General features: G+C 37.5%; 1 protein-coding gene across 1 annotated transcript in view; it reads right to left on the bottom strand.

Annotated features, from left to right (window-relative positions):
* Nucleotides 1–19860, bottom strand: part of SYNE2 (spectrin repeat containing nuclear envelope protein 2) — a 430300-nt gene that overhangs the window by 280388 nt on the left and 130052 nt on the right. The window contains exons 21-28 of the mRNA XM_043984057.1: nt 19551–19724; nt 14773–14907; nt 14047–14202; nt 8875–9092; nt 8607–8697; nt 6388–6500; nt 5543–5669; nt 3534–3691 (exon numbers count right to left, since the gene is read on the bottom strand). Coding sequence (XP_043839992.1) covers nt 3534–3691; nt 5543–5669; nt 6388–6500; nt 8607–8697; nt 8875–9092; nt 14047–14202; nt 14773–14907; nt 19551–19724 — 1172 coding nt within the window. The remainder of the gene's footprint in view (nt 1–3533; nt 3692–5542; nt 5670–6387; nt 6501–8606; nt 8698–8874; nt 9093–14046; nt 14203–14772; nt 14908–19550; nt 19725–19860) is intronic.

Raw genomic sequence — 19860 nt, 5'->3', positions numbered from 1 at the left:
TATGACATTCAATAGCTTCTTTTTTCCAGTCCTCATCATCCTCTTTGATTTTTCTGCAGCATTTGACACAGACCACACACTCCTAGATTTAGAGTTGGAAAATACCTTAGATATCATCTAATCCAATTCTCACATTTTACAAAAGACAATTTGTCCAAGGTCATTCAGTCAGTAATTAGAAGTGACCGATACTCTTCCTTCTGCCTTGTATGATTTAACTTTTTCTCCTATGGTGTATTTGAAAGAGAACTAGCTGAGTTCAGATCTCACTTCTGACCGTCATTGCATGACCATGAGGTCACAACCAATCTGAGCCTTGGTTTTCTCATAAAATGAGAAATAAATGGTGATATTACTTGTACTTCCTACCTCAGAAAGTTATTCTAGGGATCCAATGAAATAGTGTGTACAATGTTTTGCAAATCTTTAAGAATTATATAGATGTCAGTCATTATTAATACTTCTCTGTCTCTTTCATGAGCCTCTGCTCTTCACAATTCCATTAAGCCATTAAGGTAAGTGTTCCCAAAAGTTTAATTCTTGTGTCCTCCCTCTCCTTTCTCTCTTTCCCCCTTCCTTCCCCCCTCCCCCTCCCCCACCCTCTCCTTTTCCCTCTTCTTTTCCCTCTCCTCCTTTCCCTTTCCCAATTTCCATGGTTACATGTAGTAACATGTAACATGTTTACAACCTACATGCAAAGAACCCTAAATTCATACCCAACAGCCTTGCCTGAATTTATGATGTCACCCTAAAAATCTGCTTCTTCTTCTGACTTGCCTCCTTCTAGCCATTGTACCTAATCTCTCTTGCCCAAAACTTTGGTGTTATCTTTGATTTTTTTTCTTCCCTTTCCTCTCCAAAGGAGCACCTGTGTTAGATGCTTGCTTGGCTTCTTGTCCCAGCTCTGCTCATTACTACCTCTGTGGCCATTTCACCTTTGCAAGCCCATTTCCTCATCTACAAAGGAAAGGGGGCAGGGCTCTCAGTCCCCAGGTCTTGTCAGCTCTACCTCCACTCTTCCTCTTTGTTTCTACCACCACCACCACACTAGCACAAGCCCCCATTATTATTAGCCTGTTTTTCCTGCAATCCCCTCTTACCAGGGCTTCTTTCTTTCATTGTCTCCCCCTTCCAATATATTCTCCAAATCACTTTCAAAACAAAACCTTATGCATAGAACTGATCATATCCCTAAACCCTATCAGTTGTTTTTTTCCTATTGCTTACTAAGTAATGTCAAAACTGCTTAGCTCAGAATTCAAGAGCTTCCACCATCTGGCAGCACCCTACCTTTCTATTTTAATTCATATCACTCCTTTCTAGATATATTTTGGCAACTGGGCACTACAATGAATAGAGCATTGGACTTAGGTTCAGGAAGGCCTGAGTGCCAATCCTGCCTCACACACTTAGTTGTGTGACTCTGGGCAAGTCACTTAATATCTCTCAGCCTCAGTTTCCCCATCTGTAAAATAGGAATACCAGTACTTCAAAGGATTGTAAAAAATCAAATGAGATATACAACGTACATGTGAACCTTAAAGGGCTATGTAAATGCTATTATTACTATTATAAGAACTATTATTACTATAGTCCAATAAGAGGACTGGACAATTCATTATTCCTCAAATTACTCTTGTTTTTCCATCTCCATGCTTTTTGTTCATGTTGCCCTTAGTACTGGAATATCCTTCTTCCCCATCTTCATCTGTTGAGTTTCTACCCTTCTACTAAAGCAGTACTCTTCAAACATTTTCATCCCAAGATCCCGCTATACTCTTTAAAAAAAAATTTTTTTTTGGAGAGGCAATTAGGGTTAAGTGACTCGCCCATGGTCACACAGCTAGTAAGTGTCAAGTGTCTGAAGACGGATTTGAACTCAGGTCCTCCTGAATCCAGGGCTGGTGTTTTATCCACTGCACTACCTAGCTGCCCTCCCTGCTATACTCTTAAAAATTATTAAGAACCCCTCCCCGAAAGAACTTTTGTTTGTGTTGGTTATATCAATCGATGTTTACCACATTTGAAATGTAAATGTCTTAATAATCAGGGGTCTCCAGGCTACTCTTTGAGATCTTCTGCATTGAAGCATATAAGTAAAAATTTCACACCATGGATAGAGATTGTTACAAAGATGCTTTGCTATATGACTGGGGATCCCATCCTTGGTCCTGAGATAACTGAGGGTGGCACCAAATTTGATTTCTTTCAAAGAAAAGGGAAGAATGGATATTGGTTTGGGGATCTTAGTTGGTAAGAATCTGGCACTTGGTACCTCTGCACCTAAATAAAGATAGCCACTGCTTATACACAGTGGGCATTAGGCTCTAAGGTCCCAGTAACATATATCCTTTGATGTCTCAGGCTCCAGGAGCTTGGAAGCCTAGGAATGTAAGCAGAGAAGTTGTGTGTTGGGAACTCATTATCTTTCCCCTCCAAACCCAACCTTCTTCCTAGATTCTCGGTTTCTGACAAGGGCACCATATTCCTTTGAGTCATCCTCCATGCTTCACTCTCCCTCACCCGTCAGAGCCTTTCACTCACCAAGTTTTGCCTTTTCTACCACCATAGTATCACTCAAATAAATGTCCCCTTTTCTCCATTCACATAACCACCACCCTTGTCAAGACTATAGCCTTCTTATTAATCTCCCGACTTCAAGTGTCTCCTCCTTCTGATCCATTTCCCACACAGGAGTCAAGGTCACATCTCTAAAGCATGAGTCTGACCACAACACTCTACTATTTAAAAAGTTCCAGTAGCCCCAAATTGTCTTAATAACATGCAAATTCCTCAGTCTGGCGTTTAAGCTGCTTCACAATCTGGCTCCAATCTACTTTTTGAGGCTTATTTCATTCTTATCCCTTTCATAGATTTTGTGATCTCACCAAATTATACCACCAGTTGTTCCCCTAAACATGAAACTAAATGTCTTGTCTATATGCTTTTGCCCAAAGTGTCCCCTACACAAGGAATAATTATCTTGTATTTGCTAATCTATGTGTATGTTATAGCCCCCAAGTACTTTGAGCCCTCCTTGAGGGCTCAAAAAGAAGTTGTTTGGTTTTATCTATGTGCTATCACTGTATGGCATGGGGAAGGTGCTTAATGTATTTTAATTGACTTGAATTAAGGATTATACAGAGAAAATAAAGTTCCTGAGATAATTTTTTTGCCAAAGAAATAAGGGTTAAGTGACTTGCCCAGGGTCACACAACTAGTATCAAGTGTCTGAGGCAGATTTGAACTGAGGTCTTCCTGAATCCAGGGCCAGTGCTTTATCTACTGCACCACTTAGCTGCTCCCCCTGAAAAAAATTTTAATTACTATTTACTCTTGAACAATGCCAGGGGAAAAAAGTTATTTTACTGTTTGATATAGATACTAGTAGTTTAAAAAATACAATTACATACTGGTTAGATGGCTTCTTTTATTCTGCTATGATAATTCAAAAACTCTCTATAATTTTGCTGTGAATAAGTCATAATCATAATCCAAAATCAGATGTTCAGAAGATTTGTTGCTCATCATACCTGTTGCTTAGAGTCATTTGAAGCTCTCCCTCTTTTCTCTTTAATTTGTCCCTTGTTCGAGAAAGAACAGACCTTTCTGGGTCCCCCACAATATTTTCTAACTTTGATGAAGTCATTTCAAATTCTGTCCAGCAAGAATCAGTTTCATTTTTCAAAACCTGAAGCAGGATGAAAACACTTATTTAGTACATAATTTTTTGTAAAGGCACAATTACAGTCCCATATTCTATAATTACATATTTTACTAACTGGGCACAGTGGCAAAGTTAGCAAAACTCCACATGAACAATGACAATTTTACAAGTGAATTGTATTTTAGGGCAAATTGGGATAAATTCTGTTCTCACTTCATATAAAGCAATAGTAGTGAACAATATGTCTTTCCAAGTCTTTCCATCACCTTTTTTCTTGAACATAAGACAAAGGACATGATTTGAAAGAAATATTAGTATATGCACCAATACGTTCTTTTCTTTTGCCCTTTAAAAGCAAGTCTATGTAGTCCAAACTAGAAGGAACTTAGATTGCATTGAAACTGATATTAACCAGATGAAAAGCGAACATGAGTTAGTCTGTAAATGCTAACTATATTTAGGGTGTGCTGGAGCCAGGTCATAATGGCTCAAGAGAGCCAACTGTTAAATTTTCAGTGTAACCATTTACACCTTGCAAATCAGAAAATGCTACAAAATTAAGGCTTCATATTTTTAAGCGTCTAGATTTAGAAAATGATGGAGAAAATGTTAATATTGGAGATAAAACTCAAAAGTGTGTTGTGCATACTTTTTTTTTTTTGGAGAGCAAGTTGTTAAACATTTATCAACATACCCAAGGCTATATTCTCTCTCTCTTTTCTGGTGTGTGTGTGTGTGTGTGTGTGTGTGTGTGTGGGTGTGGGTGTGGGTGTGTGTGTGTGTATGTGTCTTTCTGTGTCTCTGTCTCTCTGTCTCTCTCTCTATCTTCTCCTCACACCATGTGTCTCTGTCTCTGCTTTCCTTTCCAGAGTGTCCACACGATATGCTATGCATGGAATTTCCTCCGGGTCTTATTCATTCATCCACTCCAGATGCATGTATTAAGTACCTATTTTGTGCCAGGGATATTATATGAAAAACCATGTAGCACATGGGCTCTTTTACTCTTGCAACATGACTGACTACCTCTCTTTCTACTCTTTTAAAATAATGCTTTACAGGGTTTTTTTTAAAATAATTTTTGGTTTTGTGAACTTGACAAACACCAACAAATGTGAACACTTACTTATTAAAAAAAACCAGAAAAGCAGTTATATTTGAAATAGCAAATCCCTATTATTTATAGCTTGATTTTAAATATATATATGTATATATAATAACTGTTAGTTTCAAAGTGCTTCAGTTTCTCTGTCTCCCTCTAAACTTCTTTCTGTTCTCTTCTGTGTATTTTTAAACACTTCTTTTCTTCTTTTTTGAGGAGCATCATTACCACTAATGCTCCTTTCCCAACTAAATCCTCCCTCCCATAAAAGAAACCCTCCCTTGTAACAAATAAGCCCATCCGAGCAAAACAAATGAATACATCTGGCCACTTCCTTTTCCAGACTATGTTCCAGACACCAAACTAAGTGATAGGGAGACAAAGAAAAGCAAAACTAGTCCCTGCCCTCAGGAGCTTACAATCTAATGTATCATACATTTCTTAAATAATTTCTTTCACCTTGCTTCTCACATGTAACTACAAGTTGCCAGTAAATTGCAGTCTATCTGTGCCAATAAAAGCAATAAATTGTTATCTTGAAGTTCCTTCTTTAAATATACTGCTTTTGACCACAGCTCACTTTGGGGGTAAGATCACTTAAGAGATATACCACAACAAAGTAAAATATCACATGGATCAATATTTGGAGAAACTAGTCAATTCCTGAACAAATAGTAAGGTCACATGAAATTCTGTAAGTCTGTAATCATGAATAGTGGTAGTGTCTTTTCCCTAACAAACAGGGGGAAAATATATTAACTACAACTATTTACCTGTAGATCTGTCAATTTATCTTGTAAGCAGGAGATACTCATTTCATTTTCACTAGGAAAATCAGAAGGAACTCTGACTTTGTTGCTTTGTAATTGCATCTCTAGATTATCTCTCTGTGCATCATATCTAAGAAAGAAGAATTGACATTAATAAAGAAAGAAAGGATTTTATTTTTTACTGAGGCCAAAAGATACCTGTCATATCTTAAAATGAAAATGTCACCCTTGGTTATACCTGAGGAAATCCCATATTTACATATTTCAAGCAGTTGAGAGCTACTTGTTGGAAGAAAAGGACTTTTTTTTTCTTTCTTTCTTTCTTTCTTTTTTTTTTTTGGTGGAGCAATGGGGGTTAAGTGACTTGCCCAGGGTCAGACAGCTAGTAAGTGTCAAGTGTATGAGCCCGTATTTGAACTCAGGTCCTCCTGAATCCAGGGCTGGTGCTCTAGCCACTGTGCCACCTAGCTGCCCTAGAAAAGGACTTCTTACAAATTTATGAATATAACATAGCAAGAACACATCAAAATGTAAAGCCTTCACAATTTATCCCTTCCTTAAAATCAGTGCTTTTAAAAAGGACAGAATTATTAAGCCCCTACTATGTACCAAGCACTGTGCTGAGTGCTTTACAAATATTATCTCATTTGAACCTAACAATAAGCCCATTATTATCTCCATTTTACAGATGAGGAAAATGAGACAGACAGGAGTTAAGTGACTTGCCCAAGGTCACTTGCCCAGATTTGAACTCAGGTCTTCCTGACTCTATGCCCAGTCTTCTGTCTACTGCGCCCCCTCAAAACCTCACTTCCTCCACAATAGGCGGTTTATTTGAAATAATTTACCTTTCCAATAATTTCTTAAAAGGCACATCACCATCCTTCGCTGTATGCCTTTCATCTTCATGATGCTTTAGTATGCTGAAGTATTCTAAGTCAAAGTTGGCAGATCCTGAAGCCTAAACAAAAAGGAAAAACATTCAACACAGCCTTTCCTGAATTCTAGTCATCTTTCAAAAACGGCACCTAGAGTAGTTACTGATTCTATATGTCAACCAGAAGTTAACAGTACCATTGTTTAAGATTGTCAGCTGAGACTCCACACTCCAGGCAGAGGAAGGACAGCTGCCTATAATTGGAGAGTCAACAAACCAAAGGGAATCCCACACCCCCAACCACCACACACACACACACACACACACACACACACACACACTTTCTAAAGACAGGCTTCTGTCTAAGGTCTGGGAGTGAAAATAATAGTAATATGCAATATTTATAGAGAACTTCAAGGTTTGCCAGGTACTTTAAAAAGATGATCTCATTTTGGTGCTCATAGAAACCCTGGGAAGCAGGGGTTCTCCTCCTCCTCCTTCTCTTCATTGATTTGTGTAGTAGTTAACATTTATACAACACTTGCTATGTTCCAGCCACTGAGCTATGCCCTTTATAATTATTATCTCAGTTGATACTCACAGCAACCCTGGGAATTAGGTGCTATTATCACCCCCATCTTAATAGCTAACATCTATATAGCATTTTTTACATGTGAAGCACTGTGCTTAGTGCATTTACAATTATTATGTCATTTGGTCCTAACAAACAACCCTGGGAGGCAAGTGCTATTATTATCCCCATTTTACAAATGAGGAAACTGAGGAAGACAAAAGTTAAATGACTTACCCAGGGTCACACAGCCAGCAAATATTTGAGACCGGATTTGAATTTAGGTCTCTTTCTTGCTCCAGAACTCTATCTACTGCACCAGCTAGCTGACAAATGAAGCAAATAGCCCAAATGATCACACAGCTAAGTGTCTAAAGCAGGATCTGAATTCAGGCTTTCCTAAGTCCAGCACAACATCTACTATGCCCCACAGTTGCCTATAGTGTTATACTGTCTTCCTGCCTTTACTGTTATATTGTCATGCTGGAACCTCCCATTTATATGGAATCCACACAACTGAAAAGCCCGAATTACTGGAATTTTGAATAAACAAATTTTTAAAAAGAAAAATGTAAATAGTATTTTAAGTGATTTCCAGTATATATAATGTTGTTGTAGTTCAGTCATTTCAGACTCTGTATAATCCCATTTGGGGTTTTCTTGACAAGAATACTGGAGTGGTTTGCGATTTCCTTCTCCCAGCTCATTTTACAGATGAGGAGACTGAGGCAAACAGGGTTAAATGACTAGCCTAGGTTCGCACAGCTAGTAAATGTCTGAGACCAGATTTGAACTCAGGAAGATGAGTCTTCCTGATTCCAGGCCTGGTTCTCTATCCAATGTGCCATCTAGTTGCCCCATAAATAATGAATATATATTTTATTATATATGTGGCTTAATCTCCTATACTATGAGCATAATAATATTATGATTGTAATTGCTGATGTTCATGATGATGACACATGTAAGTCATTGAGAGAGAATTTTAGCTGAGAAAATAAAGAATACATTGTGTTCTATGGGGATTATTTTGCTTATTTCATTAAAATAAACTGTTACCTAGGTGGCAAATTTCCCCTCACTTATGGTTTTTAACTGAAGGCCAAATGACTACTCGTCAGGTGCTTTTTTCAGACTAGGTGACCTTGGAGGTCCCCTCTGACTCTGAAATTCTGTGACTCTGAGATGTGGTACCTCAGTTAACCGGAAATTTAGTTTTCCAACCATCCTGGATGAAAAAGAATTTACTTTATTGGTAAGTATAGCTAAAGTGTTGCATATTATAGTTTTGAGGGCTATCTTCACTGGATTGTCTTCTAAGAGGCAACCAGGTGATACAGTGGATAGAGTTCTAGACTTGGGGTTAAGAAGACCAAAGTTCAGATCTTGCCTCGGATACTTGCTCAAGTTACTGAACCATTCTCAGCCTGTTTCTTAATCTATAAAATGGAAATAATAATAGCACCTATTTATAGGGTTATTGTGAAAATCAACTGAGTTAACATATATACATACATACAAATATATATATATATATATATAAATACATATATGTGTGTGTGTTTGTGTGTGTGTGTGTGCGTGTAAACTTTGGTGCCATCATCATCCAAATAGTATACCTCTTCAGGTGAAGTTGCATCATTTGGTTTGGAAGGTTGTGCCACCTTCCCAGCATCCCTTCCACCATTCTCAGATGCACTTAGAGGCTTCCTAGGAAGTAGCAGAAATTTCCATTTAAAAGAATGTCATAAATCTCAAACTCAAAGAAAGCAATACCATCAATGTTAAAATGCTATGAAACATTTTTTTTTTGCTATAAGTTTTGGAAGAAAAATGGTTTTATACAAGTTTCCCCTGAAAATACTCATGTTCTTATGAAATACCAACTTTTTTTCAGACATCTGAGTATTTTCAATAAAGGCCTGGAGCATCATGTAAATCTCCGAAGCAGTAGTCTTAATTCCGTTTTGTCTTTGACCATATTCTATAATTGTATTCCTTATTTCTTGTCGACTTTCCTCTGAAGTCAGCCCTTCACTCAGCTCCCTCAGGGCCTCCAAGTGGTGATCAAGCTGATACAGGATCCCTTCATCAGAAAAGCAAGCCTAATTAAAGAAATAAAATAGCAGACAAGGATTAGTTGTGAGTTGACACAATTTTTTTCCATAGTGATTAGAAATTAGTGGATTTTCATAATGATGAGAAGCTATTATTTTATTTTAGATATTTTTGTTTATACTTTTTTGTTTTATATCACAATATTATTTTTTGTTTTGGGGGAGGGGGTTGGTGAGGCAATTGGGGTTAAGTGACTTGCTCAGGGTCACACAGCTAGTAAATGTCAAGTGTCTGAGGCCGGATTTGAACTCAAGTCCTCCTGAATCCAGGGCCACTGCTTTATCCACTGTACTATCTAGCTGCCTCTTTTGTTTTTTTGTTTTTGTTTTTTTTTCACAATAGTATTTAAATATGTCCTTCTTCCTCCTTTACTCAGCAAGCCATCCCTTCCTTCAAAAATTTTTTTTAATTTTTAAAATTTTTTTTACATATAAGGTATTTTATTTTTTCCGTTACATGTAAAGATAGTTCTCAACTTTTGTTTATACAAGCTTTATAATTTCAGATTTTTCTCCCTCCCTCCCCTCCCTCCCCCTCCCTTAGACAGCAGGTAATCTGATATAGGTTATATCTATATATCCATATACCTATATACATATACATATAGATATATATACATACATATATATATACACATAATAACATTAATCCTGTTTTTGCATTAATCCTGTTACAAGAGAAAAAAATCAGAGCAGTGATGCAAAACCTCAAAATAGAAAAAAAAAAAACAGCACCCAAAACAAAAGAAATAGTATGGTTCAATCAGCATCTATACTCCACAGTTCTTTTTTTTTTTTCTTGGATTTGGAGATCCTCTTCTATCATGAGTTCCCTGGAACTCTTCTGTACCATTGCATTGGTGAGAAGAATATGGTCCATCACAGTAGGTCAACACTCAATGTTGATGATACTGTGTACAATGTTCTTCTGGTTCTACTCATCTCACTCATCATCAGCTCACGTAAGACCCTCCAGGTTTCTCTGAACTCCTCCTGCTCATCATTTCTTACAGCACAATAGTATTCCATTGTATTCATATACCACAACTTGTCCAGCCATTCCCCAATTGATGGGCACCCCCTCAACTTCCCATTCCTTGCTACTACGTAAAGAGCAGCTATAAATATTTTTGTACATGTGGGTCCCTTTCCCCCTTCCTCCTTCAAAAATTAAAGAGAGAAATAAAGCAGTTCATTAAAATTAATCTATATATCAACTAAGTTTGACAATATAATAATAGGGAGGGAGCATTAAGATTTACAAAGTACTTTACACTTATTATCTTATAGACCTGGAAAGACATATATAAGAACTGATGAAAAGTGAAATGATCAGAACCAGGAGAACATTGTGCACAGTAACAGCAATATTGTAATGATGATGAACTGTGAAAGACTTAGCTACTGTGATCAATACAATGACCCAAGGCAGTTACAAAGGACTTTTGATTAAAAATGCTATCTACCCCTAGAGAGGAAATTGATGAACTCTGAATGCAAAACTGAAGCTTAAGTTTTTCACTTTATTTCTCTTTTTCACCCCATAACATGGCTAATGTAGAAATGTTTTGCATGACTTCATATATATAATTGGTATCATATTTCTTGTTTTCTCAATGTGTAGAGGAGGGAACAGATGGAGAGAGAGAGAATTTAGAAGCAAAAATAAAGTAATTTAAATTTTATTAAATTTTTAAATGTATTATCTCACTTGATTCTCACGGCAATCATGGGAGGTAGGTACTATTATTACCCCTATTTTACAGATAAGGAAACTGAGGCATATAGATGTTTAGCAACTCACTCATGATCACATGGCTAGTAAGTGTCTGAGGCTGGATTTAAATTAAAGGCTGTCCTGACTGCTAATCTAGCCCTTAATGCACTGGTCCACTTAGTTGTATCAGTATAGGTAGTATTTTACAATTATAGTTTCCTACCTTGGCAAAGAAGGGATTTTCTAATTTCTACAGCTCTTTAAGGTTTACAAAATGCTTTAAAATATTATCTCACAACAACTTTGATCTTCACAACAACCCTGAGAGGAAGGTCCTATAATTATACCCATTTTGCAGATGATAAAACTGAAGCAGACACAAGTTAGGTCACTTGGCCAAGATCACACAGCTGTCTGTAAGCATCTGATGTTAGATTTGAACTCATTTCCTTGAGTCCAAGTCTAATCCTCTATCTACTGCACCACCTAGCTGCCTCTAACATCTCAGTCTCTTCTGAAACAGTTTAAGCATCAATGAGAGACAGTGTCCAGAACAAAGATGCCACATTTTTTGAAAGAATATAAGTAAATCAGAATTTACTCCAAAGAGGATAACAAGGATGAGTCCATTTATTTCACCTCAACAAACATCTGTTAAGCACCTACTGTGTGTCAGGCAGCGTGCTAGGTTCAGACTTTTATTTATTTCTTATTGATTTATTTTTTGGTGGGGCAATTGGGGTTAAGTGACTTGCCCAGGGTCACATAGCTAGTAAGTGTCAAGTGTCTGAGGCCGGATTTGAACTCAGGACCTCCTGAATCCAGGGCCAGTGCTCTATCCACTGCACCACTTAGCATGTTCAGACTTTTAAAAGAAAACAGAACAAAAGAGTCCCTGCCCTTAAGGAGCTTACATTCTACTGGGAGTGTATAACATGCCTATATAAGCACAAACAAATATAAAATAATGGTGGTTGGGTGGAAGGGACACTAGCGACTTGAGAGCTCAGAAAAGACCTCTTATAGAAAGTGGCACTTAAGTTGAGCATTGTAAGGCAGCAAGAGGTCTCAAATGGTAGAAGTAAGGAATGATAGTATCTCAGAGATGGAGCTCTACTGTGCAAAGTCAGAGGCAGGAGATGTAACGATGTGCATGGGAAACAATAAGTGGTCCAGTTTGGCTGGAACGTAGAGTGCATGAAGCTGAGTAAGGAGGCTCAATAGGTTAAAGCCAGATTTTTAAGAGTTTTAAATGACATTAAATGTATTTTATTTTAGAAGCACCTGGGAGCCATAGACATTTCTTCAGCAGAGCAGTGACATAGGCAGACCTGTATTTTAGGAATATCAGTTTGGCACTTGTGTGGAACATGGGTTGAAGAAACTGGAGGTGGTGAAGGGAAGAGCCTAGTTGTCTGGAAGTCAATTAGGAAGCTATTGTAATAATCTGGGCAAGAGGTGATATAACAAGATTGGAAACAATGTCATACAAGTATAGGGCTCTTAATTGGCCCTCCTGAATTTTCCCTTTCCTCTCCAATCCATTCTCCACGTAGCTGCCAACGTGACTAACCTAAAACGAAGGTCTAACCATGTCATTCCCTTACTCAACAAACCCCAGAGTCTCTTTGTCATTCCTAGAATCAAATACAAACTCATCTGTTCGGAATGTAAAGCCTTTTAAAACCTAACTCTGATATAATTTTCCAGCTTTATCATACAGTGGTCTTCTTTCTGTTCTTCACACATGACCCTACATCTCTTATCTGTCTGCTTCTGTACAGGCCCTGCTACATGCCTGAACTATACTCGCTCCCCTCCCAAGCATCAAAGATTCCCTAGCTTTTTCCAAAATTCAGCTCACGTCCCACTACAGGACCTTCATTGATCCCACTAGCTTCTAGTGCTTCTCCTCCATTATATTTTCTATATTCTTATATTTGTACATGATAGAATGTAAGCTCCCTAAGTGCAACGATGGTTTCATTTTTGTCTTTGTATTCCCAGTGCCTACAACGTGCTTAGCACACAGCAGATACTTAATACTTACTTATTGACGGTATAGAGGAGAGTCTTGGTCAGGTACAGCCTGAATTAACTGGCTTCTGATATTCTAACTTTTGAATTCTAAGAGGCATAGATTCATGTGATTCCATAATGTTCCCATTACTCAGAACCTTAAAAAACTTCTCTTATTAACTAGCTCCTATAGTACTAGCAGTTACTTATTGTGAGTGACTTTTCTACAACATAAAAGGGTTATTGTTTTTTTGCTTTGTTTTTTAGTGGGGCAATGAGGGTTAAGTGACTTGCCCAGGGTCACACAGCTAGGAAGTGTCAAGTGTCTGAGGCTGGATTTGAACTCAGGTCTTACTGAATTCAGGGCCGTTGCTTTATCCACTGTACCACCTAGCTGCCCTCAAAAGGGTTTTGAAAGTGTAAAGACTGGGACACTTGAGGAAAAAATCACTAAATGTGTGTCACTGTTTATAGATGAGTAGACTATTCAATGAAAGGACCATGGGAAAATTCTAAATTGATTTTGGACTTTGTAGGTATTCAAAGAAATGATTCTTGAGGTGGGGGATAGTTAAAAAAAAAAGAAGTCTGTTCAGCCTGACTTGTTTGAATCTTTGTCCTGACATGCTATTCTTCACAAATATTTCAAGGCTAAGTCTGGTGTGCTTAATCAGTAAAAGCCTACCAATGAAGCATATCATGCTTTCTCGGAACACTTAGATGGTTCAAAGGTCACTGTGTCTATTTTGAAAACAATAACAAGTATTTTATTTCCTATATAACTAGCAAACCAAGGGAAACTAAACATTAATTACTGAATGAATTTTTAGTACCAATGATAAATTAAAGAATTCAGGGCAGTGAGAGAATTCCATACTGGAAGTGATAAACCCACAGAAAGACAGACCTGAGGGGCATCTAGGTGGCACAGTGGATAAAATACTGGCCCTCAATTCAAGAGGACTGGATTTCAAATCCAGTCTCAGACACTTGACACTAGCTGTGTGACCCTGGGCAAGTCACTTAACCCTCATTGCCCCACAAAAACAACAAGACAGACCTGAAAATTATTTCCTTAGTTCAAATCCAAACTCATGTCATTAGATATAAATAAATCTTAATGGATACCAATGCTTAGAAAGGGAGCTTATGTGTCAAAGTGTGATCTCAAACACAATTAAAATGTTTAAATAGGAATCAACCTACCTCATGTTCCTCAATGAGTCCCTTGGTCTTCCCCTTACCAAGTAATTTTTTCTCTTTATTTAGCTGCTTTTCAAGTTTTGATATATTTTCAGTTAGCTTTTTTTCAATTTCAATTTTTATTCGATGAATATATAAATATATTTCTTGATGAACACCCTACAAAATAAAATAAAGATTATGCTTCTTTTCCCCAGCTCTGTTCATCAAATTTGTACCCATACTTTAATAAAGATCAGCTAAAATGTAGCCCCCTCTACGATTGCTTTCTCCAGCTAGAAGTGACATCTCCCTCTTCTGAATTCTTTGTGTTCTTTGTGATCTTGGGCCTCTATTTTCACCTTTACATTCTAATCCATAGTGTAGTTATCTATAGACATGTCTTACCTTCCCTCCTGAGTTGTAAGCTTTTCAACCAATTGGTCAGGGTATCTTCCTTAACACAGTACTTGTAAATTTGAGGCATTCAATAAACACATTAAATGAAGGTATGAAGAGATGAATCTGAGAAACTAGCTTTGTCTAAACTACTTATTCCCAGTACAAGTGAAAAGTATATCATGATTATCACAGGGCTAAGAGGGAACTAAAGTAAACATATCCCCATATCTTTAGGAAGAATAACACTTAATTCATACATCCCAAATAATGAGAATATTTTTCTTCTTTTTTTTAAGAAAATGAGGTTTCAACCAATGCAATGACATATGAATCTTATGGATATCTCACCTCCCACTCTTTAGAGAGCTGTCTGCTCATTTCTTCTAAGGATAGCTTTTCATCAGGAGATACAATATTTTTCAGTTGTTCAGCAGCTTTCAAAAATTTGTCCAAGCTTTTACTGTTTAAAATGGCTAGAATATTCTATAAACAAAAGTACATAACAAACACATGAAAATCATATTACATGCAAAAAAAGAAGGAAAGGAGCATTAATAAAGCATTAAACCACAGAAGAAACAGAAGAAAACAAAAGGAAATTTAGAAAAGGGACACAAATGAGGTAATTTTGTTACAACAATGTTAAATTTACTAAATACCTAGAGGAAACATATTGTATGTAACAAAAGCCTTTTCTTTTTGACATGTTCATGTTTGTTGATCCTTGTTAAATTCAGTTAGAAAATTATTCCTCTAAAAATAACAAAGATATTAACCTAAAAATATATTCTACTATCAAAACCAGTTTTTAGAAAGTCAGTACTAGGACTAGGTGGAATAGTGGATAAAGCACTGGGCCTAGAGTTGGGAAGACCTGAGTTCAAATGCAGTTTCAGACACTAGCTATATGATGCAGGGCACGTCACTTAACCCTATTTGCCTCAGTTTCCTCATCTGTAAAATGAAATGGGGAAGGAAATGGCAAACTACTCCAGTATCTCTGCCAAGTAAACCCCAAATGGGGTCACAAAGAATCAGACAAGTCTGAAAAACAACTGAACACTAGGGTATAAGAAGACTGTCACAGGATGTCACCTGTAATACGTCTGAAGATTTGTATGAACACTATTACATCTTCTATTGTCAGAAGAGCTTTTTTCTACTGTATAATGGTATGGCTGAGAGACAGGCAAAATGCTAGGGGACATCATGACATTCAAAGAAATAAATTTTAAGAACCCTATGGAAAACTAAAACTATAGCTTCGATACTGTGTCAGAGCAAAGAAAGGGGTGGGAAAGAAATTAGACAATGTTTCCTGTAAGCTTTCAAAGTTATGAATAAATAATTTTGTTATATAATCAATAAAATGTAGAAAGTATATGGAGGAGAGTTTTATGTCATAGATGAGTGCAAAGAAATATTAATTATTAGCGGCAATTATACTAATAGAGAGGTCTGACAGGCAGTACAATACCAATATAATCTGACTTAATATGGTCTATTTCTCCTTCCACCTGTTATCCTTAGTTTCCTTCCTATCTTCTTCTCAAAATGAATGTTGAATTCTGCCCTATATCCCTTTTCCTCAGCATGGCTAAAGTCTCTTAAGGGAGTATTATTATACTCCTAACTCCCTTTTGCTCCTAGTGGATTCTCCCAATACCATCATTATTCAGTATCCTCTGCTCCTTTGTTATTCATGAAATCCATATTCATCACCCCATCAATATTCTGGTACTACTGACTTTCTTTCCTTTCTCATTGAGTTCAGCAACTAACTCAGTCAGTCTCTCCATGTACTCCAACTCCTGCCTTCATACAAGGGGACTTCAGCATATATCCTCCCTCCCTTGAACATCCTAACTTCTCACTTCCTCAACTTACTCATTTCCACCTCCTACTCTTCCCCTCCTCCTCAGCTACACAGAGAGATGGTCATATCTTTAATCTTGGCACCACCCACAAGAGCACCACTTCTGTGCTCATGAACTTTAAAATTTCTTTATCTGATCGTACTCTTTTATCATTCTATCTTTCCCTCTGCTTCATGACTCCCAACTCTGTTCTTAGTTTTTACTATAACCTCTAATCCTTTCACCCCTCAGTACTTTCCCAGGCCTTCACCCCTACAGTGGCTGTACTCTTCCCCCTTCCCCTTGGTGAACCAAGTAAATTCTACATCATCCTTTACATTGGAGTCCCTCTCCCCATTATCTTTTTATTTTGTCAGTCATGCCTGACCAATCCCAAACCTTGGATTACTCCCACCATCCACTATCTTCGCTTCTATTTGTGTTTTTGAAAGGAGCTGGAGAAAATCATGAAGCTATGCCAAAATGGGGTTCACTATAAATTTTTTACATAATTTCATTGTGCCCTTATTTCAGCAAGGCAGTCCTTACTAATTGATTCACTATTCGACTCATCATATCCACTATTCCAAGTCTTTCATCTGCCCTCAAACCTGTCATGACTCCTTCTCTCCCTAACCTTTCCTCATACTTTTCTTAAAAAATGGAAGCCATTTTCTTAGAGCTCCCTCTTCTCCCCGCCTCATCTCACATTACCCAGAGACTTTCTGCCATTATCACAGAAGAAGAGATGTCCTTTCTCCTTTCTAAGACAAACCTCCTCTACATGCACCACTGATCCCATTCCATCCTATCTCCTCCATCAAATTACTCCCCTCTGTTATCCCCATTCTCTCATTAATCTTCAATTTCTCCTTTTCTACAGGCTATTCCCTGCTGCTTACAAGCTCACCCATTTTTCTTGAATCTCTGGGAAAAAAACAAAACCCTCACTTGATCCATCCATCACCACTAGCTTTCATTCTACATCTCTTCTCTATTTTGTCAAGATAATGGAATGTGATAGATGAGATTTGGCAGATACTCAGGAGCCCACCTGAGTGGATTACTGGCTGATTTGACTGGATTAGTAGTTGACTAGATTCTAAGCACATCTGGCTTGTACTTGAGAGTACTTAAGAAAGCATGGTTCTCAGAATCTAAAAAAACTTTGAACTTCCGGCCCAATCAACCAACCAGCTTGAAGAACCTCCCCATTCTGGGAGGGGACAGGAAAGAGGAAAGGGGAACCTGCACGAAGAGCGCTGTCTTTTTGGTTCCTGACTTGGTGATGACGGATTACGAGGTTGTAAGAATTCTGTTCTCAATCTTTCTCTTTCTATATTTCAATAGATCCTTAAAAATCTAAACTCGTTTTATCAGTGATTTTAGTCAGTTTCCCCAAAAACTGGGGGAACAGATTAGAACCCACATTTAGAATTTTAAATTACACAATTTTGTGACTAAACTACCTGATAAAACTATCTACAATCAGTGCTCCTCCTCTCTCTCTTCTAAACTTTCTGTAATCTGGCCTCCAAACTCATTCAACTGGAATTGCTCTATTCAAAGTCACCAATGATGTCTTAATTGCTAAATCTAGTTGCCTTTTCTCAATTTATTTTTTCTCAATTCTCCTCCTTTTGGACCTCTCTGAAGCCTACAGTACTGCCAATCACACTCTTCTCTAGGTTTTTGTGACATTGCTTTCTCCTATTTCTCCTATCATCTAACTGATCCTTTTCAGTTTCCTTTACTGGATCTTCATTCAGATCATGGTAACAGGGTGTTCCCCAAGGGTCTATCCTGACTGTGCTGCTTTTCTTTTTTTTTTTTATTCTTGGTGATCTCATCAGTTCCCATGGAGTCAACCATCAACTTTATGCAGATAGATGATTCTTGGATCTATTTATTCAGTCCTCATATCGCTCCTGATTTCCAGTCTTACATATCCAATTAGACATCTCAAACTGAATATCCTGTAGACAGCACAAACTCAACATTTCTAAAGCTAAACTCTTGATCTTTCCCCAAATCCTCTCCTCTTTCAAATTTCCCTATTACTTTTGATGGCACCACTATATGATCAATTAATTACCCAGGTTTGTAACCCAAGTGGCATTCTCAATTCCTCATTTTCTCTCACTCCACATATCCCATCTGGTGTCAAATCCTGTCATTTCCTTTGTGATATCTATCATATAGGTCCCTTTCTCTCTTCTTAAACAACAAGTCCTCCATCACTTCATGTCTGGACCATTGCAATAGCATTCCAATTGTCTCCCTACCCAAATTCTTCCCCCTTCTCTATTTAGGTGCTAAGGTAATCTTCTTAAAGTGCAGGTCTGACCATGTCATCCTCCCCCATCTCAATAAACGATCCATATTAACTCCAGGATCAAATATAAAAATCTCTTTTTAAGACTTTTCCAGCCCTTTGAAATATGACCCCTGGAAAGTTTTATGTCAAAAATCAAGCTTAGGACTAAAGAAAGGAACCATAGTTGAATAGCAAGGATGACATCCTTTAAGTGCCTTTTATCAATTCAGTTGAATGTTAATTCTTAATATTTGTAAAGCACTTTCACACTCACTGTCACATTTGATTCTTAGTTTTGTGAGTTAGGTAGGAAAGAGATCATCTTTTCTACTTACTACGACAAGTCACTTTACCTCTGGACCTCAATTTTCTTATTCACAAAATGAAGGTAGTAGACTACATGGATTCTGAGGTACCTTGTTCCTGCTTGAGATGATCAATCCTATTATCTCTATTTCACAGATGAGGAAAATGAAGCACAATTCAGTAACTTACCCAAGGTCATAGTTGGAAAGCTAGGATTAAGACTAGATGAGTCAAGTCTCCTGAATCCTACTCCAGAGCTATTTTCACTGCACCACTCAACATTTTTAAATGGTCTTTATTAAAAACTGAATTTAAAATGTAATTGTAAGTCACTCAGCAGTATAAAGAAATAAATTCAGATGCTAGAAAACTCAGAGAGGTTAAAAGAAGATAATGGCAGACTAGAGTAATTTTTGTTTTGCATCTTGATGTGGGGGGTGGGGGGTGGGGCAATGAGGGTTAAGTGACTTGCCCAGGGTCACACAGCTAGTAAGTGTCAAGTGTCTGAGGCCAGATTTGAACTCAGGTATTCCTGAATCCAGGGACGGTGCTTTATCCACTGCGCCACCTAGCTGCCCCCTTGATTTTTTAATAGAGAAATAAGTACCAATAAATATTTTACAAGTAATGATAATAGAGTTTCCCACCTTCTTTTGTGAAACCAGGTCACCAAGACTCCCTTTCTGTCCAAGGAGTCGGCGAGCCTTCATAATATCTGACTCAACTTCCTTCTGGGACTTTTCAAACTTGGCCCTAACATCCATTTCTAGGGAACTCTCATATGACGCCTGTAAGACAGCATCTAGCTCTGCCATGTTATTCTGTGAAGAAAAACATTTTTAAATGATTCACCTTTCACTCACCATCTTAAAGGGTTAACACAGAAAATGAAGAAAACAAGTTTTTCTTCTAAACTTTGTATCTTTTCCAAGACTTAGCACAATGAATAATTCAATT

Source organism: Dromiciops gliroides, chromosome 2 (assembly GCF_019393635.1).
Source record: "Dromiciops gliroides isolate mDroGli1 chromosome 2, mDroGli1.pri, whole genome shotgun sequence".
In the NCBI taxonomy this organism is placed as follows: domain Eukaryota; kingdom Metazoa; phylum Chordata; class Mammalia; order Microbiotheria; family Microbiotheriidae; genus Dromiciops; species Dromiciops gliroides.
This window is presented reverse-complemented; position numbering and strand designations above follow the sequence as displayed.